Genomic DNA, 27,932 nt, shown 5'->3' on the forward strand with positions numbered 1-27,932 from the left:
CTCAAAAAGAGGAGGAACTAATATTGATAGTGACGCATACGGAGCACTCTAAGATAATAAGAAACCTGAAGGACAAAAACAATGAGAAGGAAGCCAAAACTAGGAAGGCCCTACGGATGAACAAATTGGGTTGTTTGTAGTAGGAATAGGGCGGACCCCTGCAGTAGTTGAAATGGAGATCATAGGACAAACTCACCAACACCATTGCAGATAGAGCATCAAGTGTCAACGTCTTACTAGAGGAGACTTGGAGAACTATTAGAAAACCCATGTTATGTCCACCCACATTTTACTTGGTTGTAGCAGATGAACACGACTTCAAACCACTTGGTACACTATTACAGCAAAAAGTGGTCATAGGAACACAACTAGATTTTGTTGCAATCTCACTAGAGAAAAAGGGATATGATTGCCTACGCAAGAGGGAATGGTTGGTACTAGCAAAGGCCAACCACAACTGGAAGAAAAACACGTTGTCAATCAAGAGTGGAGAAAGGACATATACGATTGACTTATACAATCAGATAGTAAGGCAAGATTTGGCATTTGACTCAAAGTCGGATGAGGACCACCCACATGCTAGCACAGAATATGAACCTAACAAAGAAGGCTTCCTCAGGCTTGGCAACTGCTTGGACAATAACGAAGGTTCTCTGAAGGGGTTATTTCATTGGCAGATGGAGGACTATGAAGAATTCCACCCAAGCTGCAACATGTTAGAAATTGTGGCATTGGAGGAGGAGGATGTCTCTTGCTTGAAGGAGTACAAAGACTACGAGGAAGGTACAGCCATCATAGATGAAACATTGCACCGTGAAGAAGGAAGAGAGGACAACTTCAACACTAGGGAAAAGTTCCACAATGGACACAAAGACTATACCCATGAGCAAGAATAAAAAAGACAGCTCAGGAGTAATGAAGATTTGAATAGAGGTAGAAAAAACTAAAGGGTCATAATAATAAGAAAGCTACATCAGGTATGTTGTTTTAAAAGAGTAAATATTTTCTTGAAAAGGAAAAACATAAAAATAAGGGAAAATATAAAAAGAGTCGGCTTAAAAAGGAAAAAGAAATTTTTTAAAAAAAAGATTGCCCCAACCCTAAGAAAGAAATATATAAGGAGGCGAAGGTCCACAAGTAGCCCTAGAACAAGTGCATCAAATTGGAGGAAAATATCAGACATTGCCAACATTGGCTCTATACACGCACTTGTACGCTCTACATTGTATGGAGGAAAGCGGAGGTACGGACTCGTATGTACGTTGTACAAAAAGGAGGGAAGGAACACCCAGCACATACTTCATACATCGTACAAAAGGGAGGGAAGGCACACCAAGCACGTGCTTCATACGCTATAAGAAAGAAAGGGGAGGGTACAGAGACTCACATGGTACATTAGGGTGGGTGTTCGTGTTCCACACGCCACTATGGGTGCCATCCATACACATCAAGACACCATCATCCTCATCCATATTTAGAAGGCTAAAGGTAGATTCGAATTAGCACGGGCCAGAAACTGAGAGACAAAGGTTGTTGGTGGAGTAAGTCGTACATCATATGTCATATGTCGTATGGGAGGGAAGTGGTATCGACCAAAAATATCAAACAAGCTACATGGGTATTGGGAAGCTACGGAAATGGTAAAAACAAGTGTAGGGAACCTTGGTTGGGCAGCCCAAAAGGGAAAACAAAATATCAATTTGCAGCCAAAAATGGCTCCCAAGAAAAGAAATGGTAACAACACAAATGCCAGAACATCAGCTGACAATATTGCATTTGAAAGTGTAGCAGGACTTGAATGCAAGAAGTGGTGGCAAAATACAGAAGATGACAAACACCACCTAAAGATGGCATTGAGGAAATCATAGGTAGACAAGATTGTAACATGCCAATCTTTGATCTAAAATTTTTTGAACCAGTCCTTCAATCAATAATCCATGGGTGTTATGATCGAGAGCACACATCCACGATTCAGTATATGAATCAACTAGTGTTAATATCACTTTTGCCAAGAGAGTTTGCCAAAGTATTTAGGGTGCTGAACAAAGGACAAAAGGGTTTGAAACCCTCAAATAAAATGGAAGCAATGGAAAAGAAACAATTAATAGACTTAATCTGCAAGAAGGACTTGACAAAAGAACAAGATGAAATCACAGCTTGAAAAAAATATTCATTGGCAGTATGGAATGGAGGTGCATTGTGGATCTTATCAAAAGCAACCTCACAAGTTGAAGTAGGACTTCTGACATTGCAGCCTAGATGCTTTCGTTGGTGAAGGGGCTAAGCTGTGGAGAACTCTACAATTGGGCAAAAGCCTTGTCTAACAAGATAAGAGAATTTTTGCAGCTACAGCATAAAAATTTATACGTACCCCATCATACCATAGCTCTCTTTTTGGATGCCTTGTGCACACGGTGGCACAAGAGTATTGAGGGACACTCACACCAGTTAATAGAGTAGAGCCTTAAAAACCAGCACTGCACTAGTGGCTACATTTGGATGCCTTGGCAAAGGATAGTATAGAGCTCAGAGAGAAGAGACCACAGAAGGCCATAAGCCTACCAACAGGAAGTACTAGTGAAGAAGAAGAGGAAACAACAGAAGAAGAAGACACAATTGAGTAAGAAGCAAGTAATGTCAAGGCTTCCAATACCAAGATAGTGAGCAGCGAAAACGAGGGCACACGAGATGTACAAGGATGTTGAAAGTGTGCCAATACTTGACAATCCTCTACTAGGCTTGGAAGAAATAGGGAGTCTTGTCTATGCTGAAAGTACTAGACCAACAAGGCAGGTACCACATACCGCTCTACCCATACATACTACGATTAGTATTAGAGGAAGTGGAGATGGGCCATGTCCAAGCGCAGAGTAACTGGGAAATACCACAAGGCCCATAAGGTAGTTACCTAGGCCAATTTTGTGGATTTGGTAGTTTTGGCAGAGGAATTGCTAGCGGATTTGGTGAAGTAGGGAGACAGGTGGAGGAATGTAATGTTCCCTTTTTAGCATTCATAGCATGATGTTGTCGTTAGCCTATTTCCCCACAGTCCCGTAGGCTAACCAAGACATTGAAGGGACTTGGAGGCCATTTGGCCTAGATAGTTTCAATTGCAAGTCTTTCTAAGGGGTTTTGAGGCAACTTTGGGCATACTTACTATTTATAGTAAGTCATCTTGGACATGGTCGGACATCCAGTGGCAGCAGTATGTCAATGGTAATTGTTTAAAATCGACAAGAAGATTTGTTTATCATTGATAAGATTTGTTATGCATTGATAAAGCTATTTTATAAAGTTAAATTTAAATATTTAACTTTATTAATGCATAGACTATAGTTTGTGGGAAATATTTAAATTAAAGAGAGTCCCCTTTATTTTATAACATATTGGAGACATAAGTTATATAAAGGGAGTTATGTTTTATCCCACATTAAGAAAACGAAAGATTGAGCTCTTGTGAGAACACTATAAAAGAAATGGAAGAGCTTCTTTTTAGTATGCTTGGATATTATGTGAATTTGGCAATTGTGGAGATTTTCTCCTTGGGCTTGGAGGACGTAAACCCTCTGTGCTATCAATCTTGATGCCATTGAAAGACATGGTCTTGAGATTTGTTTTGAATGGTGAATAATGACAGCGCTACAGTACTCGCGTGAACAGTACCCGCGGGAATAGTGCCGCACTACAGTAACTCGTGAACAGTAAAATCGCTACAGTAAGATGCTTGAGTTTCACTCCTTTTTCTGACCTGCATTGGAGTTCCAGGTGTTATTGTCCAGTCCTAGCAGATTTAATCAGAATCACAGTTGGAGATGGGAAGATGGACTTGCTCTTGGTGGCTGCCAACAATATAACAGGTTTCTTGTTAATTCTGGGTTTGCATTTCTGGTTGTTACAAACAGCAAGTTGTTATAATCATTCTAGTTGTATTTGAGGCATTCGTAGGTGTGTAAGTTTAGTCTTCCAAGCATTGAAAAATCAGTTGTTCATTGTTGCATAAGGTTGCATTCAGTTGCTGCTGTAGGTACATGTTGTATCAGCATTTTCTATGAGGGTTTGAAATAATCAGTCACAGCTGTACATGTTATTGGCATTAAGATTTTATGTGCTGTCCATATATCATGAAGATTTCTAGATTAAGTTGTTGAAATTGACCCAGCTGTGTAAGTGATTGGTAAAGTTGAATTTGTGTGCCAAAATAATTGTTTGGTCTGGAAGTTGCAAACCGATTGTAAAAGAACCTATATCTCTGTTGAGTGAATATATCGGTACTAATTTGCATTATTAAGTTGAGTGGATTTGTTGCTCAACACTTTGTCCATATTCAGTCCTTACTTTCCAGCAGTATAGTTTTTTGTTTGCCAATTGTTTGACGAAATTTCATAGTACATATTCTCCCGCAGCACAGTTCAGATTTTTGCCAAGTGTTTGACAAAATCCCATACTTCAGCATTGGTGAGTTTTAGAGGGTTTCTTGGCAAGGGTCATTACAAGGAAGGAGTCCTCCCTCAATGGAGCGTGAAAAGGATAAACATCACCCACTCTCAATCATCATCCATACCTAATTTTATCTCATCAAGACAGGTGCCAAATACAAGAATGGTGGATCTTCGCCACCATAAGATTGCAAGGCATACGATCAAATTTGCCACACCTCAAGGCATCATAACAGCAACACCAGTTGCCTTGGTAGTAGCACCAACAATACCAGCTTCTACAATAGTGACCGCCAGCCTAGTAGTGGAGACACATATAGAAATGGATGCCAAGACAGAAAGCTTGTTAGCCAAGTATTCGATCAATATGGAGGACCTCCAACCCCTAGAGATGGAAGGAGGAACAACTGGAGTAGGAGATACTACAATTGAAACTCACGCCATGACAAAAGAAATCCATGACGCCTACACAAGAGGGTAAGAGACTTGCAAACCACAAATAGGAGAGAGTGGAGTTCCAGGCTTTGGCGAGTCTGTGAGGAGATTCTTTCTCGAATTAGAGGCCATCCCAGGCATTACGCGTGGTATCATGGATAGAGTAGAAAAATTTGACAGAGGGACAGCTAGAGTAGTCAAGGCACTCCTCACCTTCATGCGGGAGGGATGTCACCTAGAGCTCTAGCAGTTAGTTGCAGAGAGATGGCCACCACTAGAAGCTGTGGAAATAGAGTGGAAGACTCCGAAGGAACTTCAACCCGGACAAAGAGGTATACTTGGGATTCTCACATAGATGGAAAAAGTAATTTGGGCCACCTCCCCGGAGTTTGAAAAGAAGATCTGGGAGAACGCTTGGGAAGTCAGGGAACAGGCATTACTGGGAGAACAAATGCAAAAACTACAGATCAAACTTACAGAGAAACGAGCCGTCAAAGCTGAGCAGGAGTCAAAGCTAGGCACGGTGGAGAAGGATTTGATGGTTGCCATGCGGCTGTTGATGGATGCACATACTAAGCAGAAGACCGTAGAGAAAGATCTAGAACTCATCCAACAGCAGTTGGGGACACGCACTACCACTCCAAGGACGTCCTCTCAACCGTCCCAATAGACTAGTTCTTATTTTATTTTCATCCTCTGGAAGACGACTAGTTTTTTTGCGGGGGGTAGATGTAAGCGGTAATAAATAAAATAATTAGTAATGAAGTTATTATGTAATGCATAGTCACACCAATTGGTTTGCACAACCAATTCAAAGCACTATATAGTTGGTAGGAGGTAAGCATAGGGGCATGTGGTAGGAGCAATTTACTTCTAGTAATATAAACTATAAAGTTATATTTTGCCAATCTTATATTATTATCTTCATGGTATGCTGGTTTCTATGACTAGTTCCCTTCGTAGTGGTCTCTGCTAATAAGGAGTACATTACCATCTAGTACGCTGCCATCTGGTACATTACCACCTAGTGTGCTACCATTTATGACACTTACATGTGTCAGTTTACGTTTTAAATTTTAAATGATTTAATTTCTAATAATAGTTTGTAGCTATATTAGAAATGAAAAGTATATATATTACTTTGAGTTGTGTGACTCATTTAAATTAGTAATTTAGTTTTATTTAATCAATTCTGTAAAAGATCATATCTCTAGATTTGAAGTTAAATTGTTAGTATAATTTATTTTTGGTTTAGTGGTTTATCGGTTCTCATAGAGATGTGTTTGTCTTACAAAAATCAAAAAAAAATTGTATAACGAAAGACTTGGATAGGGTCCATTTTTAGGTTGTTAAAGTCAAGGTGTATTATCTTATTTATAGAAAGATTCATTTCATGACTCAATAATTGCCATATAATAAAAATTTCATTGCTTCAATTGTAATTGGATGCATTATCGCTCAATTCATCTTGAAGGGAGGCATTATGAAAAGATTTTGAAAAGTTATATCTATAAAGTAGCGACCCCACTAGAAGATAGAGGTACCAAAGGATGGAAGACATTAGCGACCTCTCGTGAGTCACCCACAACGAAGCTGCAAAATTGTGTTAGTGACAAAACAACTTCTACCAATATGACTAGAGCCAAGATCAGTTTCCAGATGGTATTGGCAACCCTCTCATATCATTTGTGATCATAGTAGCACTAATCTACAATAAGGGTTGCATACACAACAAAGAGGACTTGATTCTGAAACTTTTTATATTGTGGTTGGAAGTGTATGTCCCTAATCACATTTTTTGGTTGTTAATAAATGGATGTAATTGTCCCCATTAATGAGGTAGTGAAGTGATTGGAAGTGTTTTTCCCAATCACACAAGTTGGTGATTATGATTGGACCTGTTTATCCCAAATCATAATTGTTGTGAGCAAAATAGTATGTCCCTCCTCATAACCTTGATCTTGTATAGATATGTTTGTCCCTATCCAAATTTGATGTAAGACCTTGCATAGATGTAGTAGTCCCTATCCTTGATTCCATGGGTAAAAGTTATTATCCCTATCCTAGAATAAAAGTATTAAGCGTAGTGAGGCTAGTTCCACTATTGCCTAATATGAGAAGTTGTGTTTGTCCCTATTCTTATCTTATAGTGTTTTTGTGAACAACTGTGTGTGGTCATCAAATATTGTAATGTACTTTCACCCCATGTTCACACTAAGGGGGGTGTTGGGAATTAGTGTTCACATAGGTATTGATATGTGTTAATTTGCTATTGTAGGTATCGTGATTTATGTTGTTGAAAAACAACTTAATATTATTATTAGTTACAAGGTTTCTTCAGTAGGTTATTTTATTAGTTTTACATATGTTGAGTTGTTCAAACAACCCAATATAAATAGGGAAGTTTTTAATGACATTTCCAGTAATGAAGGAAACAAATATCCTACAAATATGTTTGAATGAAAAATAATAAGAAGCACATATTGTTTTTCATTAAATAAGGCCTTGTTTGGTTGTAAGAATTGCCGAATGCAGCATTCATCTACATCGGAATAAGCTCTCTTCTAATATTTGGGCATTCTTAAAATAAGTTCTGGAATATCATTTGGACCTGTTTGGTTGACCTAGAATAACATTTTCTAAAAATTTAAATGTTAAATATAAGTATAAATTTAAGTATAAGATCAAAACTAAAATCATTTTAGTTTTAAATATATTAAAAAACAAAAAAATACAAATAAGTCGATGTAATTAATATGATATTTAAATGATCTTTCAACATAATTTTAATTTTAAGACTAAATACAAGATTTATTTGTAAGGATAATTTTATGAAAGTTTATAAAAGATATCAAATCTGATATTACTCTTTTTTGTCATTTTAAAACAAATCACATATTAAACTTTGAATAATGTCAACCTAGTTCATATCTTAGGATGAACAGAGGAAATAGTCCAAAAATGCATTCAAGCAGCAAAATGCAATTGAGCGGCAAGTCACGGACCCGACAACCCATCAAATTGGGTTTATTAAAAAGTGGAATAAGAATAAGCTATTGTTATTTCACCTTTTTTAGGAATACCACTATGCTCATTTTGGGGTCAAAATAGGATAGACGAATTCTAATTCTAATTTTGTATTTTGCAAACAAATGTCAAATTGGCGAATGCGAGTATTTAGACTTTCCTATTCCCGCCCAATTCCTACAACCGAACAGGGTGTTACACCATCATCTGACCATATTTCGTATACCCTTGAGTACATCAACTTTTTGAGATGGTTGGTGATGAGAAGCACATATATGCAACTAAACGTTGCATCCATGTGAATTTCTTTCTTAAATACTTGTTATGACAAAGATGCATCAAATATTTTTAAAAGGTAATCAAGGAAAGGAAATTTTTTATTAATATCAAACTTCATATATTTTAATGATTTTTGTTGTTAAAATACAAATTGCTTTAGGTTTATTTATCATTTTAGATGTCAACGCCGCGTCATGTCCCCTTATTAGATTGCTCAGCAATGGTCATGAGGTTGGCCTATTATCATAGGTTCCGTAGGCCAATGGGTTGTTAAGGTGACTCACTCTAGGACTTCATGTGTAGTTTCAGGTTGTTGTGAGCAGGGTTGCAGTTGGCTTGAAGAGTTTGGAAGGTATTAGGGATTAGTGAGCTTCAAACAAAATTTGGTTTTGAGCCCTAGCTTGCATTTTATGAGTAACTGATTATTTCCTAAGCTTGGGATTATAATAAAATATTAATAATAAAGTGATATTATATTCACTGTATAATACAATACTAGAATAATAAAAAGTGGCTTGATGTCACTTTTTAATAAAGTAATAAAAGAAAATAAAGTTACTTTATCAATAAAAGGGGAAATGTGACCCTAGTTCGAAATTAGGGCTAATGAAAGGTGTTTTTGGAGCTCATTTTGCACATCTTTGGTTGAAGATTTACACTTACCGGATATTGGAGAGCTTCAAGTTTGGAGTTTTCAGTATATTTCTGGCTATGAGGATGGAAAATCTTGTGCCTTGTGGGCTGGATGTTCACCCCACTGCACTCTTCTTCCTATTTTGTGGGTGAACTTCAGTCCAACAAATTTATAAATTGAGAATTTGATTCTTTAATCAGGTGAATGAGCCCTTTGTAATCAGAACTTGTGAAGACTTCAGAATTTTGATGGAAAGTAGTGACAGAGGTTGCAGATTGAGCTTAATAAATATTGGATTGTATCGTCTCTTCCTTCCTATCAGGCTGTACACCTACAGGCCGGACTGGCATCACTTCTTGGGAGAGGAAACTCAGCCTTTCAGACTGAATGTGGACAGACTTAGTGTTAAATCAGAACAGAGGTTTCCTGGATTGCATTTTTAAGAAATTTAATCTAATATACAGCCAGTCATACAACCCAGCTAGCCGTACTTTCACTGTAGCAGGTGATGGCAGCTAGGGTTTGGGAAAATTGCATCAATATTTTGTTCAGTTACGCCCAGATTCACAAAATTCAGCTTTCAATACAATTTGGATGTCAATCTTGATTTATCACCAATAATCATATTCAGCATTTTGCATGGTACAAATTTTGTATAATTCGTTGGAATTAATGAAGCATCTGAAGTTTTCCATTTCGTGTGATTTGTTGTGCTGTTATTAGTTTCAGAACTAGGTAAATTTACCTTGCATTCCAAATCATGACAAAATGCCCATGAAATTTAAAAAACAACAAAAACACAAAAAATCTGTATACAGTGACCTTGCATGACAAGTGTTTGAGAAAATGTCAACACTCTTAAGAAAATTTGGACAGAATTTGGTTGGCATCTTTCATGCTCTTTATACTAATGGCATCACTAAAGAGTTCTCCATATTCTTGTTAAATCCATAACTCTGATCACATACTGATCTGACTGTGCAGATCACACAGACCTTAGCATTCTTGAAATACCTTATGAAATGCCTAAGATTTATATTGCTCTTTCTAGGCATGATCGGCGTCCCTTCTTGAATCGATTGTGTTAACCTTAACTAGTTTTAGTTAAGTCTATTGACATCTTCATTACCTTGCATTCTGGGCCGACCTAGATAGGGTCATGTCCCTTCAAGGGACATGCCCTTTTGTTATGGTATTTAGGTAGGGTGTGATTGTAGTTAAAGGACACGCAAAAAGAATATCAAGTCTGCTCCTTTAAGCAAGTCTGACCTATTCAATCACTTCCAGAAATAAAAGATTTCAGAAAAATAATTTCATTATTGACATCTCTTATAAATTCTGAATAAAGATAATCTTCAGCAAGCATTAGAGAAGGTATTATTTCAGTTTGATCTCACAGAATTTGCAGAAACTTTACAATTCTAACATTTATCATGAAATCTCCTTGCGCTTTTTTTCAATCTCTCTATTTTTGTCACTGCCAATAATGAAATCCTAAGCTAGGTAAGTAATTTACTGTTCAACATAGTTCTCATCACAAAACCAAACGCCTCTAGTCACTAGTTCCTTGAGTACATGTACTTTTGGAGATGGTTGGTGATGAGAAAATGTTAACACTCTTAAGCTGAGAAAATTTGGACAGAGTTTCGTCGGCATCATTCATGCCCTTTATACTAATTGCATCACTAAAGAGTTCTCCATATTCTAACATTTACACTGATATCTCCTTGCTTACTTATTTTTTCAATCTCTCTATTTTTGTCAATGCCAATAATGAAATCCTAAGCTAGGTAAGTAAATTAATGTTCAACATGCTTCTCATCACAAAATCAAGCACCTCTAGTCATGAGTCCCTTGAATACATGTGCTTTTTGAGATGGTTGGTGATAAGAAGCATAAATGTGCAAGTGAACATTAGGTCCATGTGACTTTCCCTATCAATATCAAACTTCATAAATTATCATGTTCTTTTGTGTTAAAATACAATTTTTTGGGGTTTTGTAATGTCCCCTTTTTCATGATTGTCAACTTCCAAATGAAATGAAAGGTTTTAATGATGTCAGCAAGACCGCCGGTCTAAGGGACCAAAAGGCCAGCTAAGAAGCCTGCTGTAATTTCTCCAGGTTTTTCCTTTTGTTGTGGATCCTTATTAGGAAGCTAGCCATCTTGTGTAATCTTGACTCTTCAAAAAGTTGCTTCAAGCTGCACCCCTGTAGATTATCCTAGTACTCGCTATGAATATCTTCATAAGCAACAGGCTCTTTGATAAAGTGTCATTCTGTTTCCACCACTCCTTTGCTGCAAAAAGAATTAGCCTATTTCCTGACTAAGATAGGCTAATGAAGTTGTTCAGAGGGTCCAATTGAAGATTTGGAGGCACCTGGACAGTTTGGTAGCAGTGTGGAGGTATGGTGACATTAACAGATTTTCTTATTGGGGAATTACTATTTATAGAAAGTCAAATTATGGTCAGAGCTATTTTTGGCAGAGGCACCCGGACTCATCGTATGCACAGTGATTGACTGATTCATCAATTGGCTTAGTTTGGTACACTTACTATTTATAGTAACTCACCTATCCAAAAAAATTATATTTGGCAAGGCACCTAGACTAAACTAAGTTGTGGTGATGACCTTTGGCACCTTTGTTGATTAGGTATTCAAGGATTTACTGATTATAGTAAATCAAGGGTTGATAGAAATGGACAATTGCTATTTTTAGTAAGACACCTTTGTTAGCAAACAATGCAGTGGGTTGCCTCTTGTTTCTATCAAAATTGTGAAACAATGAGCATCTTTACAGTTATAACATTTTAATTATTTATTTGAATTAGATATAAATTACCTGGATCATGATCTGACTATCAAGCTATCAGCCCCTTTATAGGCGATGATCAATAACCTTTACATTTTCAGCATCAAAGAATTAAAATCATTATTGTATCAGTCCATATGACATTAACTATCCAATACAAAAAAAGTTTGGAAGATCGAGAGAGTTCTAGAAATAGCAACATAAACATAAGCTCCAAACATTCCATTACCCGACTATGTTATTACTACCTTCCTCACTGTTTGTTTCAAATCTCCCTAGTGGGGGATCAATATCAGGCACTACAACTGTATCTCATCTTGGATCATCTAAGAGCTCTAGGTTCTTGTTTCCTTTCTCAATGTCCTCTTTAGTGATGCGTCTTTCATTAATTGATTGAGTGCATTACAATTTTGTCAAACCAACACTAAAAGAAAAGATGGCTAACAAAATCATTACAATCATGCAAAGAAAAAACAATAAGGGGAAGATGAACCACAGGAAGTACATCACCCACAACAACTTTTTTCAGCAAACCTAACCACTTTATTTACAATGTCTTGGGCTCACAAGATCAGCACCAAAATTTATTGAGAGAAAAAGCCCATTTGGACTCTAACCAATGAATACCCCAAGAAACATTAATCCACTTAAGGATCTTTATGGCATCTTTTGATCATCTGGTATAAATGCTTCACCTTCACATTATTTAGTGGAGTGCCATCTATCCATTTAACCTCCTCAAGAAATTGATTAGTAGAAAGAACTCTTCTAAGGAAGAAGGATCGTGTGGCCTTACTCACTAGAGTATATAGTTTCTTGTGCATCTAAGGAATATCAAATACCGCACAAAGTTCATCCCAGGTTCCAAGTCGGTTACTCGCTAGTGGATTACCAATAGTGACAATGCCTTGAGCCATCTAGGTTTTTGCAGAACAACACTAAGTTAAGGCTAATGATTTGCCATTGATCTTCACACCCCACCACAAGGATCTGTCAATAACTAAGTATGAGGGAGAATGCCCAATTGCATCTTTGGAACAAAGGTAACCCCTAACATATGCCCATGCCTTCCATAATGATGAAAAAATAGCAGAGCCAAAGGGTTTGATATCAAAGTCTCTCATCAAGATGTCACATAGTCCCAACTTGGACCCTCCCGTACCTTTCTTGGGTTTGGACAAACAAATATTATTTATGATAAGAACTTTCCAAAGCTCATTACTACGGATCGACTTGTAGATCCATTTTATAGCTAGTGTCATCCCTTGTGTCTTTAAGTCCTTCAATCCAAGACCTCCAAGTTCTTTTAGAGTGCAACACCACTCCCATGATACATTGTGCCTCCTCTTCTTCACATGACCATAAGACCACAGCAAGTCCCTCGAAACCTTTTCAAATTTATCAAATTGATTATTAAAGAATAACCATTTGGAGGCATAATAAATAGCATGAGAAGATAGTATTTTCTGAACAATTTGTATTCTTCCCGCAAGTAAAAGGATGTGTATTTTCCATTTCAAGTATTTTTATTCAATCTTCTTGAAGAAACATTCCCACAAATCATGTGTAGATACTATAGTTCTGGATACTAAACAGAAAAATTGGAGCCTATTAATGATATTATCAAAGTTCTCATCTAGCTCAGGGAACAAAGAAGTGTCATTTGCAACCTATGCATTCAAGAGAGTGTAATCATTAGGATGCTTAAAGCCTTTGGCCAAAGGATCCAACTCTATACTTCTAAGAAAGAAGAGGGAATCAACAAAAATCACAAAAAGAGTAGGGGCAATGGGGCACCCTTGCCTAATAGACCTCTGTAATTGGATGGGCTCAAATAATTTACCATTGACATCAATCATTGTAGAAGAATCATTAAACAAGATCTCCACCCATGTAATGACCCTTGAGAAACCAAGTAAACATCTGTTTTAATAAAATTGATCAAGGATCCTTTTCAGCACTGTAACTCATAATTCTTGGTATTATTAATGAGATGAATAAAGAATCCAATTCACATAATAATCATTATTTATTTATCAATCATAATATAATTTAGTTATCATTACCCATTAATCAAAAATATTATAATTTAATTTGTTAATCAATTTTGTAATTATTTGTTATTATGAATTATAATAATAATTTAATTGTCATTATACATTTATCAAAATAATAGTACTTTTAATTGTTTATTAATCAAAATGCTTATTCCTAATGACGTATCGATAATGAATAATAATTAAACAATAATAATCAAATGCGAATGAGAGAGTCGTAACAAAATACATTGGTTGCAACCTCTCATAAACATGACACATATTTATAGACTTGACCAGCAACCATACAAGGGAAAAAACATCAGAAGGAAAAGAAAATATTAAGGAAATGGTACATATAACTAGCATCGATCAATTACTAGGAGTATCTACGGAGAAGAAAATATGACTCAGCTTTTAACTCAGAATTGTTCAGCAGCATAAATTCAGCATAACAAACAGACAAAAAAATCCAAGTCAGCAACAGCGAATAAAAGGACAAAGCAGAATAAAACAATAAAGGATTGAATCAATGACTAATAATCCGAAACACAAGATAAAGAAAAAAACAATCGATATCCAGCTACATGAAATTATAATTTGTAATTGTTTTGTGCCAACTCTATGTAGTAAAATGTGAAAAAATAAAATAATTTAGGGTTGGTTGGCCTTAAGGGTTAGGGCTGAATTTATCGAACCTTCCCAGGCGGTGGAAAATTGCCTATATAAGGCTCGTAGGGTGTTCTAGGGCAGTTCTAGGTGGTTATTGGTGGCTCAGTTTTACATAATACCGTACGGAAGGTGCCCATGTGGCTTCACATGTTGTGTTTCTAAAATCTGTAATTCCATACTTTTGGAGATAATAAGAAGCTCATTTTCTGTTCTTGCACATTGGTGTTGTTTCTATATTTCTATTATCGGTTTGTAGTATTAAGGGGAGCACCCTTCATCAACAGTTTCAGTTGCTAGCCAATCGGGATTGTTTGAGTGGGTTGTCTATACACTTATTATTTTTAGTATTCAGAGGGCTTAGTATTCTTGGTACTTTAGTATTTGACTACGAGCATCTTGTCGAGACCTTTCCAACAAGCTATCGCACATGCTTCTTGTCATCAATAAATATTGTGTAGCCGACAGGTTGACGTCGTCGGTAGAAATTGTGTAGCCGACGGGTTGATGTCGTCAGTAAATATTGTGTAGCCGACGGGTAGGTTAGCATGTAGTTAATTGTCATGTAGCCAGCAAACCCCTTCAGGAAGGTTCCTCAGAACAGTATATATACACCCTTCGGGATCATTGTAATCATCATTGTAAGCATTATGTAATCTCTTTGGCATATATGTGAATAATAAAAGGAGTATTGTTGTTACATGTTCCTATTTATTGTCTGTATGCATTAATCTATTTACCCATACGGTAAACATTTGGTGTCGTTGCCTGTTATATCCTCGCGTCTAACTTGTTTCTCTCGCGAACGGTATTGTATCCCCGCATGTAAACTTGTTTATCCCGCGGATGACATTATATCCCGCAGATGCCAAATTGTTCTATTTTAACCTTCCACGAATGTAACTATGCAAAAGAATTTTGCTACTCCTCGGATACATTTATACCCTGTCTCGACAAGAGTTTGGAAGTTCCTATTTCATGTGGGATCTCCCGCGGCTTTCATCCTAACCTTCTGCGGACTGCGTTGAATTAAAGCAGGAGGTATTTTGCATGTTCATGGCTTTACTTGTTTTAAATCTCTGTGAGGGTAGAAGAGCAGGCATCGTGCGGACTCCCTTTCCACTCCGAGGGAGAAACATAAGTATTAAGGAAGGGATATTTTCGGGGAAGTTCTGACAGCTAAGTAGACATTGTCAAAACCTTTGCCACGAAAGATAGAAGAAAAGAGAAGGAACCCTACAATATAGAGAGGCAGAACAGATGAAAGAGGCACAGCAGCGGACAAGCAAAGGAAGGAGCCAAAGAAAGAAAGAAAAAAACGACAACTCAAAAATGTTCAGAATGAATAATGTATGATGCCGAAGGGAAGGGAAAGACATGAACTGATACAAAATGCAAGTGGTTGGCAAAAAGAGTGTTGGATTGGAAGAAAATCACGAAAATGGTGTGTTCCATGGAGTTTTGTGTGGCTTTGGGAGTGCTAATTTGGTCTTGGCGACGGGGGCACTGCCCCTTGACCCCGCCTTGTATCGCGACAGGGAGCATGCCTGGGCAGCAAGATCCCATGGGGGCGCTGGCCCTCGACCCTGCTAGGGGCGATGCCCCCTAGACCCGCAATCGATGCAGTTTTTAGTCATGGGAAGTGTGACCAGTTGATGAGACCTGGAGCTGTTGCAGGCATAGAGTGTCTGTGTACCAGAGTTAGAGAGAGCACAGAGCAAGCCCTTCAAGAAGGGTGATACGTTTTGAGGCACTTGGAGTAGGTGTTAGACGTGAAGCTCTCTTGATGGATGCATAGAGAGCTCAGGAGGAGCTGATCATCCAATTGAAGGCAGTACAGCGACACTTGGCTCAGGGTACCCAGGAGTTGAAAGCAGAGAAAGTAGCACGGGTGGCTATCAAGGTCAGCTTGATTAAGGAGACAGTATTGTGTTAGCAGAGGCTGCAGATGCAACGTGGTTTGGAGACCAGTTTGGTACAAGCACGAGACGAATGTGAAAGTGGTGTGACAGAAACAGATCTATCTTGTTGTAGTTAGTCAGTTAATGTATTCTATTTTGTTAATCTGTCTCGGATATTTTGTAATTGTCGTCCGGAGACAACTTTTTTCTTTTGGGGGAATGATGTCGTCGGTAGATATTGTGTAGCCGACAGGTCGATGTCGTCGGTAGATATTGTGTAGCAGACGGGTTGATGTCGTCGATAAATATTGTGTAGTAAATGGGTAGATTAGCATGTAGTCGTTAATTGTCATGTAGCCAACGGACACCTCGAGAAGGTTCTTCGCAATAGTATATAGGATCATTGTAATCATCATTGTAAGCATTATGTAATCTCTTTGGCATATATGCGAATAATAAAAGGAGTACTGATGTTACATGTTCTTGTTTATTGTCTATATGCATTAATCTATTTACCCATACGGTAAAAACTTCTCTAAGTCCATCTGATTAGCGATTTTAATGTCTGAAGATTTAATTGATTTATTAATAAAATGACTTCACAAAATAAGTTCACATTATTAAATGTCACTATTTTAGTATGGGCACTTTATTTCATTAGTGGGAAAAAGTATTATCTTAAAAAGGAAATTAAGAGACGAGATATGGAATGTGAAGGGTCGCCAAGTTTTGTTTAAAAGGAGCTCATTTCACCATACTTGGTTTATGATATTGGATTTCTTCTCTCTTGGAGAGTTATAGAAAGCTTCAACTTTCAGCCAGTTGGACAATGGAAACGCTTGAGCTAAGAAGTAGTGTATGGAAACCAATTGTCTTGTTAGAGATATCATATGAGTATCTCACTTGTGCTTAAATCTTTCTTTTCTTGTTACCAATCACACTATATTTTTGTGTTTAAGATTGGTTATTGCATTGGAGAGATCGTAAAGCAATATTATTTTCCAAATACATTTATTTTAGCTGGATATTGGTATTTGTTGAATGAATTGGAAATCTTAGCATGCAAATCTGTTGTTACACTTCTGGATTGTGTTTTAAGAAAAATTGGGAAAAATATCCAGTTAGAGGTTTACAGCAGCCTATGTCTGTCAGCCCCACAATAGTCTGATTGATTCCATTCCACAGATGGCCATGACTCCTCCATTGAATTCTGCAGGAGGAAACGCAGACCAACTTTCCTCTACATATGGAGCCACTTTATATGAAGGCTTATGTAAGTTAGAATTTTCCACCAAAGTATTTTTGTACCACCCATGGCCACATCCATAGCCAACATTAATGAGCCTTGAGGCAACAGCCCAGGCTACTACCGGGTTAGGAAAACAAGATGGGATACAAAATTAACTAACACCTAGAAACACACAAGAAATGACTTGCAAAAAAAAGATACATAGCACAAAACACAAGCAAGGACACCAATAAATTAAGAGCATCAGCAAGATATGACAGGCAAAGTTGTAGGTGCAAGGAACGAGGGTGAGGTATCATCTCCTCAACCCACCCTGGCATTTTAATTATTAATAAAGTAATACTTTAGTTATAATTATTCAAAAGTGCACGACATTTAATGTTATTTGAGTTTATTATTAAAAAAATTATTTAATGATCATAAAATCAAATTGTAAAGTACATATGAGAAATAATGTAAAGTGCCAATTCAAAGGGAGGTAGATTAATTATTAAAATATACTTTATGTTATTTTGTTGTGCACCAAATGGAGGGAAATGTAATTAAATTATATATTTTAAGTAGATCAAAAGCTAGTGCAACAAAAGCTAAATATTTTATAAATCATGACAAGTGTGTTGAAGAAGCCATGATTAATTTCTTCTTGTAAATTATAATGAGCCAATAGATGAGAGAAATGAAATTCATTCTATGACTTGTGCATTTTGTTTTGTTTGTGTGGAGAAGAAATTGAAACAAGGGTTTCAAATTTTGAGCTTGAAGAATTGTGAAATCTCCTAAGTTGTTTCAGCATAGTGAATTGGTAAAACACCAAATGAATTGTGCTATTAGTAAGGCTTCAACCAGGAGTCAACATTGAGCTTTCTTGGATGAAATCGGTGTGGAATAATTCAGATTTTCCTTCTTTATCAGCAGCAGCAGTTTCGAGCTTCTTAAGGCAATGACTGATCATTCGCAGTGGCTGTTGATTCATGGTATTAGCAGCTGCAGTAGATATATATCAGCTTCATGAGAAATGAAGGGTTCAAGTGAGTGCTTGTAAAGGGCACATTTTTGACATGGGAGTCCTCTTGTGTAAATCTCAAAGTGAATATCCTCAGAATTCAACAAGGGTTTGAACTAAAGCTTGTTTAATCACCTAACGTCTGGCTGTAAGCTTCTCAAAGGTATATCAACCGAAGTTGCTGCTATTTCGTCATTGGGTTCTTTGATGTATTTTTCATTATTATATCTATCGGCATATGGTGCTTCTGTAGATGTACATTTTATATCAGATTCTGTAATGGCATTTGGATTGTGAGGCATAATAACTTATACTTGGTTTAGCATATGAATGAAGGTAACATGGAATTGCATGCCATTTGTTTGTCAAAATGCTTAATTGCTGTAGGTGACTAATTTGTATAAAGATTTGCATTTGGGAATTGGAAGGATGCATGCCAAGTGTTTGTGAGAATGTCCATTGGATGTACATTTTACATGTAGAAATCATATGTCTGCATTCAAAGAGACAGAAATGATGCATTTGCATTTTATTTCCTTGTCTAGATATCTTAGTAATCATTTGCAAGCATTTAAACTTCAACAACAATCTGAAAATAAAAGACAGAAAAATAGAGATTTCATGACAAGTGTTTAACAAAATTCCATGAGATTCAAATTTGCGCCAGGAATAACAAGGGATATTATAGAGGTGAAGTTAGAGAACCTATAGGGATTCTTGCAGGTTTATTTATCATTTTAGATGCAAGTACATTAACAGATAAATTAACAGAGTTTTCTCTGAGAGATACCCTCTCATACACCAAAAAATGGTCTTTTGGCAGAGTCTCACCAAAAGTGCAAATAGTGCTGAAAATCCCAACTAACTAAAACTAATAAGGAACACCATATAGCAAGGATATACCATAGAAGAGAAATTTAGCAATAATGCATTACATTACAAAGAGTCATCAATAGCAACAATGTACATTAACCTCTTGAGCTAAGATACATTGTATATTACAATATATATCATAATTTTTTATCAGAAAAGACACCCACTTGATCTATTCTCCTGATATTATAGTCTTGCAACAAATTATGATTCCACACATGAACCTTGGTTTGCCCCATCTAGAGAAGCAATAGTCTGCCAAAAATAGTGATTATAGCCAATTAATTACAAATAGTGGAGTCGGCCCATTTTTTCCCTAAAAAAATCCTAATTTGTTAAAAAATCTCGAACCAACTGTTATCCCAATTTGCAATGATTTTTTGCATTTAGATTGCATTAGAATCATATCAGAATTCTTAAAATGACAAAACATGTAAAAAAATCATTTTAAAGACCTGCAATAGCCTAGAAAAACTCACAAAATTACCAAATTACTAACAATAGAGCCAAATCTAGGAGGAAATAAAAGCCAATATGGAATTGGTGAGAAAACAATTCATTATTTTGTGTGTTTTCTTTCTGACCTCTTCAAAACCTTAAGCAAAGGAGCAGGCGGTGCAATCGCAATCATCAACTGAATTTAGAAGGGAATCATCCTATTACGTGGGAGGCACGTGAGATAGTGTCAAACAGCTGATGAATATGCTCTAAATAGAATCCTTAATATGACTTGAGCTCTCTGCATGCCCTACCCCATGGATTTTGATGCCAACAAGTAATGATTAATATTATACACTGATTTTAAAATTATAACTATTATGTACTATTATAGATGGAATTTGGCATTTTGACAGAAGGAGCAAACCCTTGTAATTAATAAATTATATGATGTAGTTTCAGAACTTAGATTATTATTGACTATTAATATATATTAATAGTTATCTAATAAATAAAAATTATAAAAAAAATACTGTAAAATTTATAATGTATATATTTAATATTTGGTATATGATTGATATTTTTTAATTTTCAATCTAAATAATTTTTAGGTAATATATTTAATTTATAAATAGACATTTGTCTCAACCTGAAATAGTAGTTTCAACCTAGGTATTGTGAAAATCACTGGCTAGCTAATCTTTTACTCCAACTACACAAGTTCCTTTTGTTGAATTCTACCCCATATAAAGGACTTACCAATTGCCAGTATAAAACAAAAAAGCATTACAATTGTAGACTATGATTTTATAATATTTCTCAAATAATAAACTATTCCTACAAAACTCCTTGCCTCCATTTCAATTATAGTCTTGGATCACTTCGAAAGGGCTTCCACTTTTAGTAAATTCCTAACAATAGCTAGATCGACGTCTGATAAAATTTGATCTCAATTACTTCATATACTTCGCCAATATTTGATTTTAGACTTAGACAACTATTTGGTGACCTTTTTAAAAGGTCTTATAAATGTTGACCTCAACTACTTCATTGACTTTAGCTAATATTTGATCTCACACTTCGAGAGCTATTTGGTGACTAACCTCTTAAAAAGTTAACTGAATATTTGCCCATGTAATAAGCAATATGAATATGGATGAAAAAATATCTATCTTCTACAATTAATGGGTTAAACTATATTTTCTCTCTATATCTCTATGCTATCAAATGACCTTAAGTTGTAAATAATATATGTTTTTCTCTTTTTTCTAAAAAATTTCTACATCTTTTCTGAAAATATGGTTTTTTCCCAATCTTTTCAAAAATCTCCTGCTTTTGACTTGAGATTATAATTATTATGAGGTTGTCAATTTAAGGATAGAACAATAATGCACGTTGCAAATACGGATTCTAATTCGGCTTATATTTCTACTAGAAAATTTGGTTTACTTTTCTACATTTCCTAAAGCAAAGAGATGTTTGATTTCATGACTTAGATGAATTAGTGCTAGTTGCAACATCCATTAGCACTATTGATCGTTTCCCTCTGAGGGTTATGCGACAATTACATATAGCCTACTCTATGCTTGGGAGTGACATTTCAGCTCAATCATAGATACATGGTAGGGACTTCTGATGAAACAAATTTATGCTAGTGAGTCGTGGAGAACTGGAAGCTATTTATTCTAGAAGATGTTGGCACAATTATCTTGGATACTTTATGTCAAAAACTATAGACTCTTCTATACATCTTCATTTTGTAGTAATTTCTTCCAATTACAATTGAGCTTGGAATATTGCAAAGCAATTTGTAAATGAGAATATTTAATACTGCAAGGTATCTGCTACATTCCTTAAAAAGTTTTGAAGATTCATCAAGAATACTAGTCTATGTATATTGCACAATCACCATATTACATGATACCACATCTTTTTTAAGTATTTTGTCAAACACTACAAATGGCTTTTGTGTGCTTTCACAGTTTTCATGCATGTCTATTTGGGCATTTCCAACTTAAAACCCCTCTCTTGTACAATTTGATGGATGATCATACCATTACCCAAGGTTCTTATGTTGGCACAGACTGGACTATGCTGTAAAAAGTGAACTAATCAATTAAGACACTTATTTGTTGCATTTGATAAAACATAGTCAGTTCTCATGAAGAATCTTATATTTTATGTTAACTATAAATAAGCTTTAAAATTGCAAGGATGAACAATGAATTAAATGCCAAAATAGAAAACATATAAAAGATCACAAAAAGTGATGCATTTGTCCCATCAAGAGAAAAAGGAGGCAAAATTCAAGACGAATTCACCTACGGTCATCCTAGATGAATTTTTGTACCTTTTTCAAAGCCCTAGCATGCATGCACGAGAGAATCATTTTTTGTGCAACGTATCCAGATCTCAATATATTTATTTTTTCCATACCATACCCACATGCCAACAATCATACCCAATTCCAATTCAGAAACTTAGATCTACACTAGAGAATTTGCTGATATATAGCCATTTGACTATAACTTTCAGGTCTGTAATTTTGAATCTATACCCATTTATGATGATGAAAGTGTGCAACAACTTAACTCGAGTCCAAATTGACTATCTCTAAATATTCAAATAATATTGACAATGTACAACCAGAAGGGTAAAATCTGTGATAGGTTTATTGATGTGTGTTCAGCATAGAGCCTCCATGTCTTTTTCCTATTGAGCAGGACTTGTTACACAATCTATTGTTTTGCACACATGTAGGTACAAGGAAGGTAGACCATGATAGTGGTATCTCATGCAAGTCACTCCCTTCCCTACAACACAAGAACCTTTCACAGCAATAATTTGGTATTCAGAAACTAAAGAATATTAGTTTCAAGAAACCTACATAAAGATATCGTAATAGTTCTGGATCCTAGTGCTGTTCAAGGTATTAATACTTATGCTTTATCTGTCTCCTTAAAAGGAATGATAACATAAGAAGGAATATACTTCAAAATATTACATTAATGATTAAACACCAGGGTAACTAGTATAATTTTTGCAAGATCTTTTGATCCCCAGTATCTACTACTTTATTCGTAAGAGCATGTTGGAATACAAATAGGTATATGCAAGACAATAAATATATTGCAAACTGACACAAAATCTGAAATTCAAAATAGAATTTAAATACATTACCTGTACATATTCAATGCTTGAAAAAGTTCAGCACACTGATCTTTGTCTAAAAAGCCACATTTCTAAACACCGCACATAACAAAAGTAAAGTGTTAGTCACAAGTCAATTTTGGCATCCATGTTTCAATAAATATTCATCTTATTGTCTAAATGAGAATACTTCATAAAAGAGCCATATCATCTCATATTTGGAAAGACTTGGTTTTAACTGAATGTGAAGTATAACTCTCATTCTTCAAAATTAAAATGAAAAAAGGTAAATACCATATGACAATAGGGAAAAAAAAAAGTATGTTCAAAACATAACCTTCCTAATATTTTATTCCATATTAGGAAACAGTATAAGACCATAATTATTGCACTCATATGTGTCCAGTACAGACATATAAATGTCAATACATGAAATCAGGCAATAGACCCCAAACCTTTGGATATTAAGAAAACAGGTTTTCAATAATGCCACAACAAAGCTCTTATCTTAGTTCCCAGACACACAGCTTGTGTAATCATATAAATTTCATGGTTATCTCTTTATCAACGTTTCAGACCATATTATGCACAAGTTGAGGACTATGGCAGCTGCCCAGAACCTTGAACTCTTTCCAACGGCACAAAAACCTCATGAAAATCAGTTTGGATCTACATATTCCTGTTTATAAGCATGACTTATAAAATTAGATTATGTATGCTTTTCAAAATTCAGATACAACAAAGCTTGTACTTTTGTTTTTATTCAATGACTGGGATTACATTAAAAATGTGTCCAAAAAATATGAAATGTTTTGTTTTATGCCTTTCAACATTCTTGGATGTCCAGTGTAATTTGAGACCACTAAAAACTAGTAATCCACAAGGTGTATGGATGCAGTTTTGGTATACTTACCATTTATAGTGAGTCATTTTGGGCAAGGTCGGGATCTTTAAAGACAGTGTCATGTTGATGGTAAGCTAGTTAATATCGATAGAAGATTTAATATCATTGATATAATTTATTTATGCGTTAATAAAGTTAGTTTATAAAGTTACATATAAATACTTTATTAATGCAGGATTATGGTTAAGTGGGAAATATTTAAAGTCCCTTTATTTGATAAAACATTGGTGACAAGTCAGCGGTGTCATGTTGCAATGGTTAAGTCGTTGTGTTGTTCTTTCCATCAAGATTCAAAACCCATTGGGGCTGAGGTCCCCCATTTGTGGGCTCACCAGTTCATAGCTCTAGGTCAAAGTGTTTACCCCGCATTTTTGAAAAAAACACATTGGCGACAGAAAATTTAAATAGGAACTTTAAGGGAAACTTATTTTAAGTGACATGGGGAAATAGAAAAACATTCGTGGAGAAATAGGTGGATAAAAGAATTCACAAGAAAATAAGAGAAAAAAGAAAGATCCTAAAAATAGAAGAAACCAAGAAGTCAACCTTGCAGCTACTAATCTCATCTACTGTAGATGGCAAATACTCATCCCCCAAGGGATGGTACAACCTCAAAGCCAATCCACAATGATGCATCATCAAATCCTCCTTGAGTAGATTAGAAGAGAAGTGATGAATACTCCTCCCTATGCAATCACGGTAAAAAATCCCCACATTGGTCAAGTCTGACTGTCATAATCCTGAATATAACCTCTATCATCCGACTCATCACCAACAACACTTCTAGTGGATGTAACCACAAAAGAACAAATGCAACATGTGGTTTGCTAATGCTCTCAACAAATGCACTCATCGCAAATGTGCTAATTGTGTCTGTAATTGCGATAAGTGCGACCACATCCTCAACTTGATCCCCACAATAATCCATGGACATAAGAACATCACCAACAAATGCTACAGGAAATTGTACTATGTCTACGAATGGTGATAGTTGTGCCAAACTCAACAAGGTGAGTGATCAAAATCAACCTCAAACAATGGATTGTCATATGCCAATGTTGTATCCATCTTGAGCAAAGGATTGTCCACAAAGTGAACCTCAACGGATAGCTCAACTGGTAAGGTAGAAGTTGTTGATATGACAGTATCTTCATGCACTTCTTTCAACACGGTTGTATGTCCATCCCAAACCCAATCCTTGAACCTATTACCAACCATTCAGTTTTCTAATTTAATCATCCAGATCTGATTTGTAAAAACAAATTTGTTGTGGCCTACATCTACATCACATAACTCATTTGTAATACCCGACACTTGAGTGCCTACAATGGGAAACTACATGTAACTGTCTTTCAAACATAAAATGGCTACTATCTCACGAGTAGGCTCAAGATTATGACTGTTGTCATAAAAATTAAAACTAGTAATTTCCAAAATTTCCTTAATTTTCACCCTCATACCATCAAACACCAATTGCCTTTTATCCTGCAAGCCAACTCTTCTTGCAGGAAGATCACAAGCTATCTTGTGATATTGTTTCTTTGTCAAACGAGCCATACCGCACAGCCTTGGATGAAATTCCATAAAATGATAGAATGACAAATCTTTCTTAACACTGAGGAAGAGTGTTATATTTCTCAAACATGCTAAGCCCTACATTCCTTAAATCACCCATTATGTCCGGTAGTGTGACCATCGGATTTGCCTGTTTAATTAATCCCCTGATTATTGCCATGACTGAAGTAATTGCAAGAGTGTTGATCACTGACATGTCATCTATCGGATTAATATAGTTTTAAGTTTTTTCCCAACCACCAATAGGATGGCAGGAACCCCTTCTTATACCACTGTAAGAACCCCTTCTCATTCTAACTCAAATTACGGTGACAATTAATCAAGTTTGGACTTCTTTGCAATGTTTTCAAATTTTAATGTGTGTGGGATTTCATACATATAAGAGCTTCTTTTAAAAAATAAATAACAATAAATGAAATAAACTTTTCTATCCAAATCCAAACAAATGTATCCTAATTTATTCTATATGAAATCTAATTGCATACAACAACAATTATTGAAATTTGGGAAATGAAATTTATCCACAATTATAAGAACTTGGAATGTGGTCACAACTCTGTAGTCCAACCCAAAATAAATCACCAATTTCATTCAATGTAAACAGCCCCCTTAGCGTCAAGTTTAGAATCAATGATCGACCCCTAATTACCAAGTGATTACTGCTCTAGGTTTGTGGTGCAGGAGCACCACATGAAGATCAAGATGGAGCATGAAGGCTCATGGAATGCCATGAGTAGAAAAGCTGTAATAGGGAACCCTTAGGGGGAATAAGGTCTTATAGATCAAGTAGTTAAGTTTGTAATGTAATAAGGTCAATTTTGTAAGTTCATTCCCATGATGTGCATGTATAAGCCTTCATGGTCCAGCTTGGTCAACGGGTCCTTGGAAGTCTAGGAATTGGGTACATAGGGTCCTAGGGTGTTTTTAGCCATTTTGGAACAATTTTGGGTGAATTGAAAGTCATAAGCTACAAGTTTGCAAAAATTGCAATTTGCTGCAAAAGTTGTCAACAAAGTTGCTCAATAAGTTTGAGAACTCACTTTTTAATATTTATCTACGTCAATGTGAACCTTGCAAAAAGTCCACCTTGAAACCACTAATCTTGTCTACTACAAATGGAAAATACTCATCATTCAAAGAATGGTACAACCTTGAAGCCAACCCACACTGCTGCATCATCAAATCTTTCGTGTGTGGATCAAATGAGAAGTGGTGAGTACTCCTCCCTATGCAATCATGATAAAAAACTCCCACCTCAGTCAAGCATCGGCTGTTACAGACCTGAATATAACCTCTTTCATCAGGTTCATAACCAACAACAATTGCAATGGATGTAACCACAGTAGAAGTTGATGCAACATGTGGTTCTCCACTTCTCTCAACAAATGCACTCATCCTGACTATACCAACTGTGCCTGTAACTGCAATAAGTGCAAGCACATTCTCAACCTGCTGCCCACCATAATCTGTGGACATAAGAACATCACCAACTACTGCTATAGGAAAGTGAAATGTGCCTACAGATGGTGATAATTGTGCCAAGCTCAACTCACGTGAGCGATCAGCATCAACCTCAAAGAGCGGATTGTCATATGACAATGTGGTATCCATCTTGAACATAGAATGGTCCACAAAGTGAATCTCAACGGGTGGCTCAACTGGTAAGGTAGAAAAAACTAAAAACATTTAGCAAACACACACACAGATATATATATATATATATATATATATATATATATATATATATATATATATATATATATATATATATATATATATATATATATATATAATTGTTCATATTCTCCATTACATAGTTCAATTGCAAGAATTACATAAAGTGTGAGAAATTAAAGTAATTGCTCTGATATTCCAAAACATCCAAAAAGGGAACATCAATTTAGAGAAATCGGTGATTTGGGAGTTTAAGGAGATGGTAAACTTAGAACTCAAGAACTCAGCTTGGGAGCTACGGTTTTGCAAAAATTTTAAGGCAGCTTGAAGGATTTATGCCCAGCGTATGGTCTGTTTTAAAGGAAAATCTTATGGAGAATAGTGTATTCATGGTTCATGGTGTCTTTAGTTTGTGAAGTTTTGTTTTCAGTGATGTAAGTTGTAAGGAGTGCTATTAGAATAATATTGAAATTCTTATAGGATAAGACTTATGGATGTAATAAAATCACGTTGCTGGAAAAAAAATTAAATTCTTTTAGAGTTTTCCTTTTAGCTTTGAGTGAGTCATGTAATGTTTATCCATTTGGATAGTTTCATTGTCCAATTTCTGTATAAGGAGAGGAACCTCATTGTAATTGTATCCTTTTAATAGTAGAATATTAAAATATTGTGTTCTCCTTAATTTTTTGCAATAATTTAATAGATAAGGTTCTATGATGCAAAGGGAAGTTGTGAAGGTTTTGATTGTCAGTCAATTTCAGCGAAGGCAACAAAAAACACCATTTTCAGGAAGAAAATTGTGGGCCACAAGTTGTACAGAGTCTAAACAACGTGT

General features: G+C 35.8%; 1 protein-coding gene across 2 annotated transcripts in view; it reads right to left on the bottom strand.

The window, feature by feature from the left end:
• TPC1 (two-pore channel 1) overlaps positions 1-27,932 on the bottom strand; it is a 288,494-nt gene that overhangs the window by 161,196 nt on the left and 99,366 nt on the right. For both annotated transcript variants that reach the window (XM_089821751.1, XM_089821750.1), the window contains one exon: positions 22,975-23,036. In XM_089821751.1, coding sequence (XP_089677877.1) covers positions 22,975-23,036 — 62 coding nt within the window. The remainder of the gene's footprint in view (positions 1-22,974; positions 23,037-27,932) is intronic.

Source organism: Cupressus sempervirens, chromosome 3, assembly GCF_028749045.1.
Source record: "Cupressus sempervirens isolate cs-2001-9-10 chromosome 3, ASM2874904v1, whole genome shotgun sequence".
Lineage (NCBI taxonomy): Eukaryota > Viridiplantae > Streptophyta > Pinopsida > Cupressales > Cupressaceae > Cupressus > Cupressus sempervirens.